Source organism: Petaurus breviceps, unplaced genomic scaffold (genome assembly GCF_028583685.1).
Source record: "Petaurus breviceps papuanus isolate PSGF00001 unplaced genomic scaffold, PetGlider_PUasm1.0 90762, whole genome shotgun sequence".
Taxonomy (NCBI): Eukaryota; Metazoa; Chordata; class Mammalia; order Diprotodontia; family Petauridae; genus Petaurus; species Petaurus breviceps.
This window is the reverse complement of record NW_027187339.1, coordinates 214,405-233,525: the sequence shown is the minus strand read 5'-3', so window position 1 is coordinate 233,525 and position 19,121 is coordinate 214,405. Positions and strand designations below refer to the sequence as shown.

General features: G+C 38.3%; 1 protein-coding gene across 5 annotated transcripts in view; it reads right to left on the bottom strand.

Annotated features, from left to right (window-relative positions):
- FAM149B1 (family with sequence similarity 149 member B1) overlaps positions 1 to 19,121 on the bottom strand; it is a 44,836-nt gene that overhangs the window by 8,015 nt on the left and 17,700 nt on the right. For 3 of the 5 annotated variants that reach the window (XM_069068210.1, XM_069068209.1, XM_069068213.1), the window contains 5 exons: positions 10,588 to 10,758; positions 8,277 to 8,464; positions 5,932 to 6,056; positions 3,983 to 4,092; positions 1,268 to 1,492 (listed from right to left, as the gene is read on the bottom strand). In XM_069068210.1, the coding sequence (XP_068924311.1) occupies positions 1,268 to 1,492; positions 3,983 to 4,092; positions 5,932 to 6,056; positions 8,277 to 8,464; positions 10,588 to 10,758 (819 nt within the window). The remainder of the gene's footprint in view (positions 1 to 1,267; positions 1,493 to 3,982; positions 4,093 to 5,931; positions 6,057 to 8,276; positions 8,465 to 10,587; positions 10,759 to 19,121) is intronic. The other 2 variants (XM_069068211.1, XM_069068212.1) reach the window with 1 other exon arrangement.

Genomic DNA, 19,121 nt, shown 5'->3' with positions numbered 1-19,121 from the left:
ACAATACTGGAAGTAATCTGTCTAGCCTGTGAAGCATCTTTCCTTAACACAGGTGTGGATTAACTACCTATCACTGACATCTAAGACTACAAGTACAACCAACTGATGCTATCATGTGCCAGAAGACAATTCTCATTTTTAAAATGTTTCTTAAAAGGTGGAAAAGCACAAAGTTAGTATATAAACTGTATGAGTTAAGGACAGTTGATGAGCAAAGATTTATCTGAATTCTATTTAGCAACACAATTAGATTAACACGGGCACTGGAAAACTATACATTCTGATTCCATGGCTACCATTTCTATATAAACATCCAATACAACAGTATCTCCCTTCCCCATTTTTCCCCTCTTCTAGTCAGTATTCTCCTTTGGTAAGCAATCTAGTTAAGCATAATGGTTAAAAAGAGAGAAGTGGTGAAAAAAAAATCAAGAAATGATCCCTCTGGGTTACTATCAGTAATAAAGCACATTTAACTTGAAAACAGTCTACAAAAATAGGCATAGACAAAAACACATGCATGTGCCCTCCTGACACCTGATGTGGCTAGCCATTGTGGAAATAGATCTGTTCTAACCCCATCAAATATCTGGGTTTTTTTTTGTGTGTGTGTATGTATGTACATATGTATATGTGTATATATACATATACATATATATATGCACATACACACACACATATATAGATAGATAGATCTCCCCACATTATTTGGAGTGATCAGAAATATCATTAAATGAAGGAACACTCTGGAGGGATAGGCTAATATTTTACAATAGGAGTCCTATAGAGACCCTAATGGAATATTTGTGCTAGTATGAAAAGTTGCTTATTTGATTTTAAAAATAATAGTATCATCACAAACAGAATTAATCACTCTTTGGGGGATATAAAGAAAATTCTTTTCTTTTTCAGAAGAAAAATCAGATTTTGCCCTCATATTGGCCTAAGCATCATTTCTCATACTCTCTTATTTATTATTATTAACCTCTTTCCCAGAAAAGCTACTATTCTCGGTTAATTCCCATAGCTATATTTGAGTCAACAGGTTTCTTATGCATGGAAATTTATGAGATCTAGAACCTATTTCACCTTAAAACCTTTCCCCCTAATGTTCATCCTGTATTGTGCTCAAGTTAACCTATCAAAACTAAACTATAACTATGTGGTTCTAATTTTTTCCCCATTTTGAGTTACTCTACTTAAAATTAATTTTTCTTTAGTTTTATCAGAGCTCTTTAATTTTGCAGAGTATGATTCTGAAACCTACAGTCGGGTTCCTCTGATGATTTCATCCATGGGTCTTGGTGTCCCTGAGCGTGAATGGCTTGTGCCAATTGGATGAAGGGTACGTGGTGGTGGGTTGCGTCTCCTGGCAGATTGCACAGTATATGATAATGATGATGAACTGAGCTCCAGTGTGCGATTTGGCCAATTTCGATTAGAAAGGATGGTACTAGATCCAGGTCTTATAAGTAGCTTGTCATCTAAATCTCTAGCAACCAAATGAAAAATTTAATGTAAAACATGACAACAATAAATTCAAAATGCAAATAGAAACATCTCACAGGATAAAAGCCTTGGTTTGTACAACATGCTCAAAGAAAAAAGAATGAAACTTTACAATAAACAATCTAATCCCAAGCAAAAATCTGCTTACCCAGGTCAGATAAATTAACCCTTCCTTAAGAATACAGTATAATTTTAGGTACAAGTGGAAGTAATGGGAAAACTAAGCCATTCACTTGTTATCAGAGCCAACCCTACTAGGCCCTACATACATTGTGATGAGGGTCATTAAAAAATCCACCTACCTAAAAATGTCTCCTCAATGGTCTGCCACCACACCTGAAATTTATTCCAACAGAATCACATCCTTAAAAAGTTCTAGTCACAATGCCTCTGACTGGCTTTATGTGGAAGGTATATATTGTACTGCTAGTGCCTTTCAGTAAGGAGCCTACATTACAATATATCTTTGTCAACTAGGACCTAATCCACTTATATTAGGATGAAGTGTCTGGTGATCCACAAATTTCCTGAAAAAGTGAGTCCTCTGGTAAACGAAATGGCTTACCTTTACCTTCTAGGCTTAAAATTAAAAAGTTATCCTATTAGGATGAGGGAGTTTTACACTATAAACTGGTTGACACAAAAGAAATTATACAGTCGTGTATAATGAAGTAACTCAGTCACCATGTGATCAGTAAAATCAGCCAAACTCTGTTGGCCTCAGTTTCCTTAGGTACAAAAAGAAGATAACACTTGTTCTACCTAGATGATTTTCTTAGCTCTTTGTAGATAAGACACTAAAGCATTCTGAGGGATGGTGATATATAAAGATAGGGCATTACTGACTGCTACCTCTTATTCCTCATCTGCCTTTATCATAGGCTATGCCTTTTAATGTCTTAAGATTCTATTCCTCCTCTATACTCTCTCCCATGGATCTCACATCTAAAACTACAGCTCCAATGACTGTTTCCATGTTGATGACTCCCAAACCTATCTCCATCTTTTCCCTTGAGCTGTAAAAGCTCCATGTGTCCCTGAGTATTTCCATCTTGAGGTTCCATCATCTGAAACTCAACATTTCTAAAACAGAACTTATCAGCTCCCTCTCATAACTAGTTATCCTTTCCAACTTCATTGTTTCTGCTAATCTTCCATTCATCCAGGCTTGAAATCTCTGTGATCTTTAATACTTTCCTGACTCTATACAATTAGTCACCAAATCCTACCGATTTTTCATTTGAAATATCTCTCAAACTCATCCCTTCCTTTCTGTTCCCAACACCACAACCACAGGCCAGTCCCTTACCATCCCTTGCCTTAACTATTCTAATAGGCTTCCAAGTAGCTTTTTATCTGAGCATGGTATTATAGTAAAAAGGGTTGTACTTGAAGTCTAAGGACTTGAGTTAAAATTCTGTCTCTGTTATTTACTACATCTGTGACTTTGGATCAGTCCTATAACCTATCTGCACTTAAGTCTCCTGTAAAACGAGGGAGTTGGAGCAGATGACCTTTGAGGCCCTTTCTAATTCTAAATATTGATTCATATCTCCTTCCTCCAACTGAGCACACACACAGGTACTCAATAAGCTTTCCTAAAACACTGCTTTCAAAATATCATTTGCTTTGCTCAAAATCCTTCAAGGGTTCCCCAGTGCCTGAAGGGTAAAATTTAAATGATTTCACCTGGCATTTAAGGAAATCCCTTTTTTGGCCCCAAATTACCTTTCAAGTCTCATCTGTCACAATACAGGATTTTCATTCTGTATCTGGCCTTTGTTCTAGACATTTTACAATGGCGACTGGCAAAAAAGCATTAAAGTTCTGATTGATTTCCCATTATTCCCCTTAACAAACTTTCTCTTCTGGTCTAACTCGTCTAACAACTGTCCTCCAAACATGCCTAAAAGTATTCCACTTATATGCTTTTGTCCACACCACCCAACTCCTACCATCCCCAGAATGACATTATTCTCTTCTCTCCATCCTTCCAGACCCATCCCAACACCCAATGACTCCATGAAAGTCTTCCTGATCACTCCAGTCCCCAATGTTCTCTTCTCTTGCCAGTACCACTAACTATCTTTACTATTTAGTCATAAAACATTTTTAATCACTCCACATCAACTTTCATTAACTGTCTGCTATATAGAGGTCACTGTGGTTGGAGCTGGGGAGGATATGTTTAAATAAAATATGGCCCACTGTTTACAGTCTAGTAGGAAGAGGGGACACATAAACAACCTCTACGATACAAACAATATGCATTGTGCTGTTAGGATTACTTCCTTGTGGGCAGCGATAGGTACAGATATACTTCTTTATATCCTTCAAGTGCCTAGCACAGTGTCTTTCACACCATATGTGTTTAATAAAAATACCGATTTACTTAATTCCTCATGTTTCAATAATCTACCAAGTCCAGGGCCTACAGATTTTTTTTAAAAAGAGGGAAAAAAACCTTTCTTACAGCAGTTTGTCCATCAGAGAGAGATTTCTTGGCTGTAAGGGCATCCCGTGAACCAATAAACCATTCACATTTGGCTGGTGACTGCTACTGGCTGCTTGACTGAGACTCATCTACAAATCAAAACAAACAAAACAAACAAAACTCCCACAGCATTATTCTTTATTTGACCCTAGAAACACTTGTTTGGTTTTCTGATCTTTTCAAATATTCATTTGACAGTAAAAGTGGTGAGCTTTTAAATGGGGCTTCATTCTCCCAATCTGCTTTTTGGCAGCTTGCTGATGTCTGCAGTATAATGGTGAATTGCCCCTAGCCTCAAACCTAGATTGGGGTCCAAGGTAAGTTAGGAAGTATTCTTTCCAGGTCACTGTCTGAGCCAGGCAAAGGACACCCTATCAAGGATAAAAGCCATTTTCATAGGTAGGAAGAAAATGAACTTTGTCTAATAATTCTTTAAGCATAATAAATCAGAACCTAGGTAAACATACAAAGAAAAAGTTCAAATAAAATAAAGAGGAATTATAACAAATGACGTAAACTTGCTAATTTGCTCCTGTTGTTCTGTCTTTATATTCACAATCATTGCATAATCCATGACTTTACTCCTAATTTTCCACTAACTCAATAAATTCAGTTGCATTTTTATTTACAACATAGCTCTTGAGAGGCAGTGTAAATGGTTTGTTTGTTTTTTTAACTTAATCTGGTACTTTCCAGAAGCCTGGCTTGATTGACCTCAGGGTAGTCCATCATTGGCCCCTAGTTTTTACTTGGTCTTTTCCAGGTATGAAGGCCAGCCCCTCCCTATGTCAACTGCTACAGAATCCTTTCTTTCTTTATTTATTTTTTAAGGAACATCTCATGTGAAAAATTTATACTTTTATTCTGTCGCTTTACAGATCCAACCTATGTAAATTTTTTAGATTAAAGAAATATTAAAGTCAATGTTATATCACAGACAAATTATGAGTTAGGTGTTTTATTTCCAACACACAGACACACTCAGATTTTGTCTAGGAGAAAGCCTGAGTTAGGATTGTCTATGTCTCAATTAAAAAAACTGGAATGACCTCTTTTCTGAGTCAACAGACATCCTCTTGAAACTTGAGCTTATGAATGAGGATAAATATGTGACCAACCACAAATAGACGGCCATCTTTTTTTTTCCCCTACTGTACATTTCTCTGAGCTAACTTTCCCCTCTTTTTGACTTGCCTATTATGTCTTGACTGTGAGCTCTGTGCATCCAAAAAAGGTCAATGTAAGGAAGGCAGAAAGGACAGGGGAAAAGGAAAAAAAGATAAAAGAAGAAAAAAGGGAGAGTAGGAAAAAAGTAATAAGTAAATATAAAGAAAAACCCAAGATAGTTCTCAAGACTACTGTTCTCAGTATTTTAGGGCCATGTTGGGAGGAAAAGAACACATCCTTCATAAAATTTAGATTAATGTAACAGAGATTATCCTAAAGAATACAGATCTTGGAGGCTGCTAGGTGGTGCAGTGAGTAAAGCGCCCGCCCCGAAGTCAGGAGGACCCGAGTTCAGTTCCGGCCTCAGACACTTAACACCCACACAAAAAAACTAACTTGGGCATGTTACTTAACCCCAATTGCCCTCCAAAAGGCAAAAAAAAAAAAAAGAATACAGATCTTGATTGCTTCTTCAAAAGGCTTGGCTGAGAGTTGTAAAACAAACTTCCTATGGTCAGAATCTTCTCATTTAGCTAAACTAAAATTATGAAAAGAGTTCATGTTATTATTATTTTTATTATCATAAAATATATTTTCCATCATGAATTAGTGAATGTGGTAGACATTATTTCACATTTTTGAACCACACTAAGAGGGGAAGGACAAAGAGGTTGTCCCATGAGAAAATCTTAATACTATCAATACTTTATATTATCAGTAGAGAGCCCTCACTACCTAAGAAACTGGCTTCATAAGCTTACCGGATTTGATGTGATGGAGAGCATCTTAGACTGTGGCACTCGAGGTAACACCAATGGCTGAGGTTCACATGGCATACAAGGGCTTTCAGAATCAGATCTTGCTGTCAAAGCATTGCTCTCATCATCTACATAAAAGAACAAAGGCAAACCTTGCTCATTTAAGAGTCACAGCAACATGACTGTTCAAACTGGTTCAAGTGTCATTTTCTCAAAGAACTTTTCAGAGAATTATCTTTTCTCAGTTAGACTAGGTCTCTGAAGTTGGAGATAAAACATTAGCAGATATGATTTTGCTCTAAGTAGCAAATAAACCCTTTAAATGATTTCTCCCCAAATGTGTGTTGGCTAAGTAGGATGCAAGAAATCAAACTTGAGCTTTACCTGAAATTTTCTTTCTCAGGAAAGAACAGAAAAAAAAATTTCATCTCTGAAATTAAAAGACTCAGGGAAATGTTTAAGGAACAGTGTGTTTTACTGTATATTTTGGCCCACCTTAAAAATTCCTAACCATGAGTTCCTGACCCTGTGAAAGATTTGTATACTTTTTTCATATAAGATTACCAGTGTCACTTTACATAATGAGAGTATGCTAGCCTTCATATAAAAAGACAGCATATCTAAAACTATCATCATACTACTGACCTGCCAACAGCGGGGCTTCACTTCTTTTAGATTTCCATGATCAAGGACATTGATCTGCAGCTCTTGGAAGGCAGAGCTTATAAGAATGCCTTGTACATAGGCATTTCATAAATACTTGATGGACTCAATTGTAGAACAGCTGCCTAGGAAAAGAGTGTAATCTGCAGTCCTTGAACAAAGCATGGCTAGCTGACCCGATGGAAATCAGAAGTGGCAATGTGTCAAATATTTACTCAGCTCTATCTATTGGCCTTATCATTTTAGTACTATAAATAAACTGATTTATATCTGTGATAATAGAATCAAAGCCATTTTAAAGGCTGATGATTTCTCTTTTAGAGATTCAAATGTCCCTAGTTAGTAAAAGCTTAAGAAGAAAAGTCAAGTACAAATCTTCTGTCATAGCTGGATCTAACATCTTGGAACATTTCAATTGCTCTCACTAAACAACTAAGAAAAAGAGAAATGCTCTTCTGGCTTTACTTCTCAGATGTCAGTGTTCCCTATTTTTGAAGATCAGAGGTCTCGTGGTGACAGACAGCACTGGAATAATCTTGTTCTATCCTCTCTATCCTTTTTTTTGCTATCAAAATTCTCAAATGAATAATCTCCCCTTCCACATCACGCTATGCCTCAATTCCAGGTATTGTAGCTTCTAACCTACAAACCCTCCTGAAACCAAAGGTCCTCAGTGACTACCTATATGCTGGCAGAAAGATCCTTCCTCACTGCTGGACTCATAGGACTTCAGAGCTAAGTGGGACTTCAACGACCAGCAATGCTGAGGTCTGCAGCCACATCCTTAGTGTTTATTTTGTACAAATCCCTCTGTGCATATGTCATTCCTTGCCCTTGCCCTTGCCCCATGCCCACCCCCACCCCCATCCCCAATAGAACACAAGCTTCTTCAAAGTAGGAATAGCTTTGTCTGTGCATCCTTAGCACCTAACCTATGTGGTGCAGAGGATAGGGACTGGGATGGGACTCAGTGTTACAAAAAGTTCTGACCCACAGAGCCCTCAGAGAGTCGTGGAGAAACAGTGGTGGAGAGAGCCCTCAGAGGAGGAAATCACCTTCTTTGGAACTGACAACTGTAAGAGCTGACCGAGGCACTAAAGTGAAATAGCTTGCCCCAGGCCACACAGCCAGGAGGTGTTGGAGGTGGGACTTGAACCCAGGTCTTTCCAGGCCAACTCTCTATACACTATACCCATTAGCACACAGTGGGCAGTTAATAAATGCTCGCTGAATTGAATTTATGGCTCACAGAAAAAGAAAAGCAGTAAGATACCACCTGACACCAATAAATTAGGAAGAGTGAGATAAAGTTTATTGCTTTTTAAAAAATGTCATCAAAAGACTAAGCTAATGTAAGGACCATTACAACAAGGGTCAAATTCACATATGCTGTAAAGACCAAAACTGCAAATGACAGACACAGAGAGACAGAGAAAAGGTCAAACGAGATCTTGGGAACTACAACAACTTTACGTAACACATGCCTGACATGACACTGCTGGATGCTAAGGCTGGCATTACTTCTTCTGCATGTCAGTAACATAAACTGACTTGCCAGGCCCCAAACTAGTTCTTTCAGCCCTTGAGGAGCAGAAGGGGCCAAGGCCCCACAGCTTCTCCTTTTGAGGCTGAGTCTGAGGAAGATGAGGCTTTTTCTTAAACTCTGTTCCCACACAGATCCCTACCTGAAGCTGATCCCTCCCAGTGCCTCCGAATGAGCTCCTCCATGCAGTCCAGCACCTTGCTCCACACGTTGTCAAACACGTAGGCAAGAACATCCTCCTTCATGCAATGAAATGGAGCAATGGGAGGATACCCTGATTTTTTTCTCTCATAAGACAGGCCTAATTTTCTTCCATGTAACCTGTCTTCCCTAAGACAGAAAGAAAGAAAGGGAAGGCAGTGAAGACACTTGCTTCTTGTTATTTGTGGAACATTAAGCATCACTGGTGGACTGGGGATGTCCTTTAGTCTTACCACTCCCCTTCTTAATAAGGTACATGTGTGAAGCTGCCTTCTGAACACAAACAGTTCAGCACAAAATGAAGACACTGCATTTTCATTACAAATTTCTTTTCCCCCTGCAAGTCCTGTGTGAAATACCCTGTAATATTCTTAAAGTTCTGAGTTGATGGATGATCACACTAGGTGAACAATGAGAAGGCTAAACACACTTGAACAGTATTTAGTATTGTTATAAATTACAACTTATGACAATGTTAATCTGATATTTATTTACTGGCATGAGTGACTCTTATGATGTATGGTATTTAAAATTAAAACAAAACCTTTTAAAATCCTACTTGCTGGGTGCTGGAGAGACAAAAATGGAAAGGAGACAGTTCTGGCCTCCAGAGCTTACACTCTACCTGGGGGGAGGGGACACAGACAGAGATAGATAATATAAGACTGGGAGCAACAGGGACAAAGGAGAGACGGATCATAATGAAGCATGAACAGTAAACAATTCCCATAAATGAACATGATCAATGTAACTTCTACTCAATCAAACCAAGGCAAGAATTTGTAAAGCCAGCTATGGGAAGAGTGAAGAACTGGGAAGGGGAAGAAACTGCTGAGGCCTTTCTAAAGCTGCCCTGGATCTACAGGCCAGGCAGCCAGGTAGCATGCTAGAAACAGCACTGGGTCTTGAGTCAGGAAGACCTGAGTTCAAATCTGGTCTCAAGACACTTACTAGCTGTTTGACCCTGGGCAAGTCACTTAACCCTGTTTGCCTCAGTTTCCTTATCTGTTAAATCAGCTGGAGATGGAAATGACAAACCACTCTAGTTTCTTTGCCAAGAAAACCCCAGATAAGGTCACAAAGAGTCAGACCCTACAGAAACAAATGAACAATCACTAGTTCTTCCTTAATTTCCAACATGGAATGTGCATAGCCAAAGTGTTTACTTCCTGGGTGCTAGAAACTAGGAAAGGCAGAAGACTGATATTTTTGGACATACCTGGTTTACATGGGCAAATCTCCCACCCTAACAGTGAAAACTGGTATATTTCCATTTTATTTCAGATACAATGGACCTCCTGGGTCTCAAGTAACACAAAACCGTCAGAAGGTGAAAAATTAGAGCAATAAACAATGAGTAGAAGTAAAATTGAGACTGAGTAGTATGATTTAAGGAAAATCCATCTTTCATTTCAACAAAGAAATAAAATATCCCCTATGCATTCTAATTCCTATCAATCAGAAATCCAGTTGCTATTAAGAAGCAAAAACCTGGAGAAGTATAAGAAAAAGTGGGGAAAATATTAATTATGACTCTTCTCTTAATACAAATAAGCTTAATCTGTTTGCTTTCCTAATATCCAGTTAAATAAACTGAGAGGAAAGGAAAGCCTGGTTGTAGTGGATCAGTGGGGAGCTTTGGTTAGCTAGTCTACAACATAAGCATACTCAATTTCTAGCAAGGATGAAGAAAAGAGGGAACCAGGAAAATGACAGGGGCTCAAAGAGGGAGATAAGGCACCAAAGATAGAACTTTATGTGCAAAAAGGAAAATTTAGGTCTGCTATATGGAAAAACTTCTTGTTATTAAAGATGGCCCAAAGTGAAATGTTGCCTGGGAAGGTAATGGGCTACTTTTCACTGGAGACCTTTAAACAAAAGTTTGAAGATCCAGAATATTCAGATAGGATAGAGAGAGAATTCTTATTCAGGTATGGGTTCAACTAGATGGCCTTGAGGGCTGCTTCCATGTCTGAGATCAGGAGTTCTGGGTAGGAGTGTAAATGTGTAGAGAATATACAAATAAATACAATGCAGGATGGGTAATGAGAAATGGTCCAATCAAGAAAATAGCAATAGTAGTTTTGGAGGCTAAAGAAACAATGGCAAAAAAAAAACCCCATGAAATTAAAGTAAATCTACTTTAATTTACTTTAAATTTTAGTTTAAATTTAGATGACAAATTACATATATAAACCACAACATCTTGCTGACAAGAAAGAGGTAAATAGCTGAAAAGTCAAACTACCCACTTGTCTGTAGTGTCCAATGCTAGATACTCTTCTACTATTCCTTCTGACACAATCACTCCCTCTTCTTCATCTTCTCTTTCCACAGAACATAAGCTCGGAGATTTGGAGACAGAAGCATCTTTATGGACATAAGAAAGTGAAAACGGTAACTTCTTACCTCTTATACCAAACCTGAGGGAGAAGGGAAAGGCCAAGATAAATCACTGTTCACTCTCTAACCAGTAACACTCCTATGATATTATACTGTCATGCGACCCAGGGAAACCTTAAGTCTTCTGTACTTTCCTGACCATCCTGATTCATGATCTCTTCTCTCCTTCCTCTGAGTGACTATTATATTTATTGCTCATATCACTCATTTGAATGTATGAGAGCTTATGTTGTTTTAAGGTCTTTTTTCAAGCTATTTTAAACATATGAATTTCAGATAGAAAAACAATTTTAAACAATTTCTATCACTCAGATTCTTTTAATCCTTTTTAGTGATTTACATAAGGCAGCTAGGTGACACCATGGATCTGTACAGCACTGCGCCTGAAATCAGGAAGACTCATCTATCTGAGTTTAAATCTAGCCTCAGACACTTACTAGCTGTGTGACCTTGGACAAGTCAATTAGCCCTGTTTGCTACAGTTTCTCATCTGTAAAATGAATAGAAGAAGAAAATGGCAAACCACTCCAGTATCTCTGCCAAGAAAAACTCTAAAAATGGGGTAAAAAAATGGGACACAACTGAAACTCAACAACAAAAAGTGATTTACATCACTTTTTACATTTACACATAAAAAGTGTGCATACAAGCTATTTCATGTTTTGCTTTTTATCCACTTAACATTTACACAAACATACAATGATATAGCTCATACACCATTTTTCTTTTAATTATAAACTTAATCAACAAACAATATTTAAATCCAAAAAGACTACACATGAAACCATGAATTTCTGGTATTTAATTTGTTCTAAAATGTGTTAATTTTTACCAAGCAGGAATAAAAGAATTATTTCATTGTTCCTTCTAAATTTTTTCTAGGTTTTGTTGCTGTTACTATTGTTATTTACAAAATTCTGAGTTTGTATGTATAGGGTTGTCGTCATTCTACATTGCATCACATAGTGTAAATCTTCCCATATTTCTTTTTATTCTGCATACTTGTCATTTCTTATGGTACAATACTATTCCTATTGCATTCAAATGTGTCTCCAGTCATTCCCCAACTGCTGGATACAAGTTGTTTCTAGCTTTTTGTAAAATTTGTTGGGAATATTTTTGTAGAAATATTTTTCCCTTGTAGATAACATCCTTATAACCAAGTCCCAGAAATGGAATCATTAGGGCAAGGAAGGATGAATAGTTTGTAGCTATTACTGCATGAATTATATGTTGCTTTCCAAAAAGATTTCATCAATCATAGCTCTACCAGCAGGTTCAAGGTAGCTATTTTTCCAGGTCAGATTAGCCTTGTCATTATTAACCATCTTTCCTAATTTGATGGATATAAGGCAGTATCTGAATAGTTTCAATTTATATTTATCTTATTAAACTGGTTGAATTTTTTTAAAAATGTGGTTATTATCTGTATTTCTTCTTTTAACACATGTCTATTCACATATTTTGATCATATACCTCTTGGGAAATGGCTCTTTCATAAAACCAATTCCTTCTTTAATTTATTAGTTCAATTTTTTTGTTTTACTTTCAATTTTACTAATCTCTCATCTGACTTTTCAGGATTTCTATTTTTGCATTTAATTGGGGATTTAAATTTTTTCTTTTTCTAGTTTTTTTAGTTTCATGAGCAATCCATTGATCTGCTCTTTCTCTCTTTTACTGATATAAGCATTTAGAAATATAAAATTTCCCCTAAGTACTGCTTTGGCTACACCCCAGAAATTTTAGTATGCTGTCATATCTTCAATGAAATTGTTTCTGTAGTTTGTTCTTCAAAGGGGTCAAATAGGCAGTAGGAGAACCAGGAGGCAGCAGTGTTCCCAAAACCTGAACAGAAGAGTGTATCAAGAAGAGTTATTCTCCATATCAAAGACTACAGAAAAGTTAAGGATAAGACTGAGAAAAAGCCACTGGATTTGGCTTTTAAGAAATTATTGTTGAGGGTGGAGCCAAGATGGCAGCATAGAAGCAGGAAAATTCCATGAGCTCCCCCTATAATCATCTCAAAAACCTACAAAATATGACTCTAAACAAACTTTAGAGATACAAAACCCATAAAGTGACAGAGAGAAACAAATCTCCCACTGAAGGCAGCCTGGCAGGAAGGGTTCATCATAGTGTGCTGGGAGCAGAGTCCAGCCCTGCATGAGCCCACAGTTTTAGCCTCAGGGCAGCCCCAACCAGCAGAGGCTGGAGCAGACTTCGGGAGAGTGGATCATCAGCAGCTGTGGTGGTTTCCAGAAATATCAACCCATAAATGCCAAAGACAAAGTAAAAGGTCAGTGTAGAACTCTGTTGGAACTGAGGGGCATTAGGAGTGGGGTCCGGCCTCTGCCTCTGGGGCTAGAAGTGGTGGAGGTGAGGCAGCCATGCAGCCACCTCCACATGGTGCCTCAGAGCTCCTGGCCTGCAGATTGTAGGGGGGGGGAAAGTGACCATTCAGAGGGTAATTAGCCTGCCTGGATCTGGATTGCGGCCTTGGGTAGTGGTCCTGAGGTGCACAACCAATGAGCCTGCTTGTGGGGGCTGAAGAGACAGCTCCCTCCTAACAGCTCCGCCAGCTGTGAAAACCCCAGCGATCTGGGACATAGCTCTCCTCTGGAAGCAGAGTTCTACTATGGCAAAGAGCCCAAAAGTTAAGTAAATGAGTGGCAACATGAACAAGAGCGGAAGCAAAGGAAACACAGCAATCCAACTTTAGATTCCTTTTCTGGGGACAAAAAGGATCAAAGCATGGAACAGGAGAAAGAAAATGAAGTCAGAACTCCTGCACCAAAAACTTCCAAGAAAAATAAGAATTGGTTACAGGCCATGGAGGAGCTCAAGAAGGATTCAGAAAATTAAATAAGAGAAGTGGAGGAAAAATTGGGGAGAGAAATGAGAATGATGCAAGAAAATCATGAAAAGAGAGTCAACAACCTGAGTGAAGGAAATAACACCTTAAAAAACAAACTCAAAAGGCAAAAGAGGTTCAAAAGGCCAATGAGGAGAAGAATGCCTTAAAGAGCCGAATTTGCCAGATGGAAAAAGAATCTCAAAAGCTCACCGAAGAGAATCATTGCTTCAGAATTAGATTGGAGCAAATGGAACCTAGTGACTTTATGAGAAATCAAGATGCTGTTAAACAGATCCAAACAAATGAAAAAATAGAAGGAAATGTGAAATATCTCACTGGAAAAACCACTAACCTGGAAAATAGATCCAGAAGAGATAATCTGAAAATTATTGGACTACCTGAAAGCCATGATCAAAAAAAGAACCTAGAAATCATCCTCCAAGGAACTCTCAAGGAACAATGCCCTGATGTTTTAGAACCAGAGGGCAAAATAGAGGTTGAAGGAGTCCACTGATCACCTCCTGAAAAAGATCCCAAAAAGAAAACTCCTAGGAATATTATAGCCAGGTTCCGGAGTTCCCAGATCAAGGAGAAAATATTACAAGCAGCCAGGAAGAAACAATTTGAATACTGTGGAAAAACAATCAGGATAACACAGGATCTGGCAGCTTCTACACTGAGGGATCAAAGGGCTTGGAATATGATATTCAGGAGGTCAAAGGAGCTGGGATTAAAACCAAGAATCACCTACCCAGCAAAAATGAGTCATGTTTCGGGGGAAAATATGGTCAATGGTCATTCAATGGAATAGAGGACTTTCAAGCATTCTTGATGAAAAAACCAGAGTTGAACAGAAAATCTGACATTCAAATACAAGAAGCAAGAGAAGCAAGAGAAGGTAAACAAAGAAAAGAAATCATAAAGAACTTATCAAAGTTGTACTATTTAGATGCCTACATGGAAAAATAATAATTGTAACTTATGAAATTTTTCTCAGTATGAGGATAGTTGAAGGGAATATAAATGTGTATTTATATACATATATATACATACATACATATATATGTCTATATTGGAGGGTATATGTGAATATGAATACATATGTGAGTGTGTGTATATATGTGTACAGGTATACATAGACAGAGGGCACAGGATCAATTGAATAGGAAGGGATAATATTTAAAAGGTGAAATTGAGAGGTGAGAGAGGAATATAATGAGAGGAGATGGGGGGAGACAGAACGGGGTAAATTATCTCATATAGAAGAGGCAAGGGAAAACTGCTACAATGGAGGGGAAGAACAGGAAGGCAAAAGGGAATAAGTCAATCTTACTCTCATTGAATTTGGCTTAGGGAGGGAATGACATACACATTAAATTGGGTATCTTGCCCTACAGGAGAGTAGGGGGGAAAAGGATGAGATGGGGCATGATGGAGGGGAAGGCAGGTTGGGGGGGGGGGGGGGATAGTTAGAAGCATACATTTTTGAAAAGTGACTGGGTCAAAGTAGAGAATAGAAGAAGTGGGGAGCGGAATAGGATGGAGGGAAATATAGTCAGTCTTTTACAATATATCCACTATAGAAATGTTTTGTGTAACTACACATGTACAACCTATATTGAATTGGTTATCTCCCAGTAAGGGTGGGTGACAAGGGAGGAAGGGAAAGCATCTGGAAATCAAAATTTCAAAATCAAATGTTTAAAAAAATATTATTATTATTATTATTTTTACATGTAACTGGGAAATAAGATATACAGACACTGGGGTATGGAGATCTATCTTGCCCTTGTTGTAGGGGGCATGGGGGAGGATATAGGAGAGAGATCGGGGAAAGGAGAGGGATTGCTGTTTTGGGGCAGTGGGTAGAGGAAAGATTGGGAGACAATTTGTAACTCAAAATCTTGTGCAAATGAATGATATAAACATAAAATTTAATTTAAAAACAAATAAAAAAAGAAATTATTGTTAATTTTGAAGAAAGTTGTTTTGGTGGAATGATGAGGTCAGAAGCTAGATTATAAGGGGTTAAGAAGAGAGTTGAGAGGAGAGAAAGTGGAGACACCTATTATAGATGGCCTTCTAAAGGAGTTTAGCCACAAAGGGCATAAGAGATACAGGATGATAGCAGAAATGGAGGGATCAAGTGAGTTTTTTTCAGGACAGGGGTGATATGGACATGTTTATAGGCAGTAGGGAAGGAACCAGTAGATAGCGAGAGACCAAAGATAAGTGAGTGGGGATGACAGAGAGGTGATCTGCTGCAGGAGACAAGATGGTATGAGATCACTTGTGGATGTACAGGGGTTTGTTTTGGCAAGGAGAAGGGCTACCTCATCATGTGAGACAGAGGAGAAGGGGATAGTGTCAGAAGGCATCTGAATGACAGGAGATGAGGAAGAGGAGAGAAAAAGGACCTCACCAAGAATGGACTCAATTTTTTTCAGTAAAATATGAAGCTAGGTTCTCAGCTGAGGATGGAAGGAGTGATAGGAGGTTTGTAAGGGATAAAAGGGTTGGAATATCCACTTTGGTGAGTGCTAAGTGAGATAGTCAATTAGGGAGGTGTAAAAAGATTGCTTAGTAGAAGCAAGGGCCTAGTTAATATTATGTAACATAAGTTTGTAGTGAATCCAGTCAGGGCTATTATGTGATTTTCTCCGCCTTCCTTCAGCAGTATGTCTGTAGGAGTGATAGCATTGGATGATGGGGGCAATACAAGGCTTGGTAGGGCACAACTGACGGTATGACGAAGGATCCAAGAAGACAGTGTAGAATTGACCTTGTTCACCACAGGTCAGGATGGGGAAAAGAGGAGTGTAATTAGTGCCAGGATGGTGGTCTGGGAGAGAACTGAGGGGCTGTGGTGTTGGAGATCATGTATGGACAAAGAGCAGGGTTTTATACTGGAAGGCTGAGAGATACTAATAGACTGTGAGCAGATAAGGAAATTTCAGAGCTCATCAACTTGGAAGTAGTGCATTTGTGGGAGATGGTATGACCATCTTTGTATGGAAATAAGGTGGGGTGGAAGAGTAGGTCATGAGAAATAAATAAGCTGAAGAACTGTGAGGTTAGCGTTCCTGTGGGAATATCAACATGTATGTTGAAAGATTCTGAGGGCAGGAGATAGAGGAGAGAATGACTGTAAGCCAGGTACTAAACTGAGGAAGGAAGGGGAGTGTCCTGGAATTTCATCCATAAACCAAATTTTAACTGGTTGGTAGATATGGATTGCATGAACCTCAGAATAATCCAACTCCCCCACCTCAACCAGTTAGTCAGAGGAATGCATGAAAGAGAATCCACATCATAGGACCATCAGCTAAAAGAATTGAGGATGTCGACCTTAGAGAGCAGGTGATGGGGATAGGCGTGGGGGTAATATAAAGAGGCATAACCATGACAATCATCAAGTTCCTGAAGGGCTAATATGTGGAAAACAAATCTGATGTGTTCTCCTTGACCCAGAGGGAAGTAGTAAGAGTGGGGGTTGAGGGGTGCATGGGAAGGGGGACTGCAGAGAAGCAGATTGTCTAAATATAAGGAAACTATTCCTTAGGTATTGTGTCCCCTTACTAAACATTTCCAAGCAAAGGCACACTGACCCTCTCAAAGAGGCTATGGAGGATAATTATTGCTGCTCTAGTATAATTTGGAGAAAGTTGTGAGGTCCTTCCCAATTCTACTAATCTGTGGGCTTTTGTGATTTCTCTACAATTCTATAATTTTATAATTCTTTATTTCTATAAAAGTTATTTTATAACTCTCTACATGATATTTTGTCATTAAGTACTAATTATTTCTATCAACTTCTTTGTTATCAGTGAAATGGAAATGCAATTGTTTTCATGGGTTTGTTTTATGTCCTATTTACTGAAGCTTCAATTTTGACTAATTTTGTTGAAGATTCTGAATTATCTCAATAAAATACATCATATGTACATATAATTTATTTAAACCTCTTTTTTTTGGTCCATATTTATTCCTTTAATTTCCTTTTTTTACCTTGCGATAGCTACTATTTCTAAAACTGCCCAATATTATATTGAGAATGTATCATCTACATATTCATTATTTTTAACTGCTATATTATATTCTACCTTTAACTTACCATTTCTGGGATGTTATTAGGCATTTGAATTCTTTCTAGTATTTAATACTATAAACAGTATTGCTATGACCAGGTATATAAATTATTTTCTCCCTTTTTAGATGATTTCTTTAGGATATATTTCCCAAAATGGAATTACTGTGTTTTCGCTAAACTTTAACCTTCCCAGCACAGCACTCCCCATATACAGGTCATTTAAGCAAAAGTTTGCTGATTAATCCCTGGGTCAAAGTGACATGAACATGGGGTCAAGTCCTAGCTAGTGATCAACGAAAGCATATGGCCAACATCCCAGTGCAATCCAGCATACTCTCTCCTTCACATTCACTTCTGTACCTCACTTGATGTTCACCTGCATTGCCCCATACACATAGGTACTACTGATGGACTACCTCAACTGATTCTTCCAACCGTATGTCCTAAGTAGGGTGTCCTTCATTCACTTGTGTTTCTTATGGAGAGATTGGCTAGGCTAATTTTTTTGAGTGGCTGCTGATCTTACCGAAGAAGTCCTGCAACTTTTACAGAGATGGATTGAAATCATGCCACCCACCAACAGGAGCATCCAGAGACTTCACTCTCTCTACGGAAGATTCCTTCTACTTAACTCTCACAGGACCTCCTCTGTAACACTGACAGACACTCCGATTCTGACTCCCAAATTAGGAATGCATAGGTGTTTGCTGTGAAGCAGCTAAGCTTCAGTTTACAGACAATCTACATAATATTCAGTGGGTTATGCAGCAGCCATTGGCAATAAAATGTGGAGAGTGAATTTGCTATTTTTAATAAAGTTTTAAAATTAAAAATAATAAAGTTTAATTTAAAGTTTTAAATTAAAAACACAAATAAACCCACAACCTGGAGGCATCTGGTAAATTGTGCTGTTCTTTCAATGACTACCAGCCATTCCCTTACCCCTGTAGCAAGAGCTATTTGTTCATACTTTTTTTTTGCCAGGCTTGATACTGATAACTCAAGGATCATCCTGGTCTTTTTACACATTGCTCCCCTCCATGCACTCCATACTCCAGCCATGGTCCTCCTTGCTCTATCTGGGAGAGTTTTTTTGGCACAGGCTGTCCTCCATTCCCAGAATGCTCTCTTTAAGCTTCTCCTTCAAAACTAATTTCTTTTTGCATAAGGCCTTTCCCAGTTCCCCTGTCAATATTTTGTCTTCTAAGGTTACCTTGTAGCTGCTCTATATATCTTATACATGAACACACACCCCCCTATTTTATGTACATTTTGTCTCTCCCTTAGAAGGTCAGCTTCTTGAGGAGAAGGGTCATTGCCTTTTTCTTTATATCTCCAGTGCTCAGTATGATGTTTGGCTCCTTGTGGAGTGGTTATTATTATTATTTTTTGCCTTTTGGAGGGTAATTGGGGTTAAGTAACTTGCCCAAGTAACT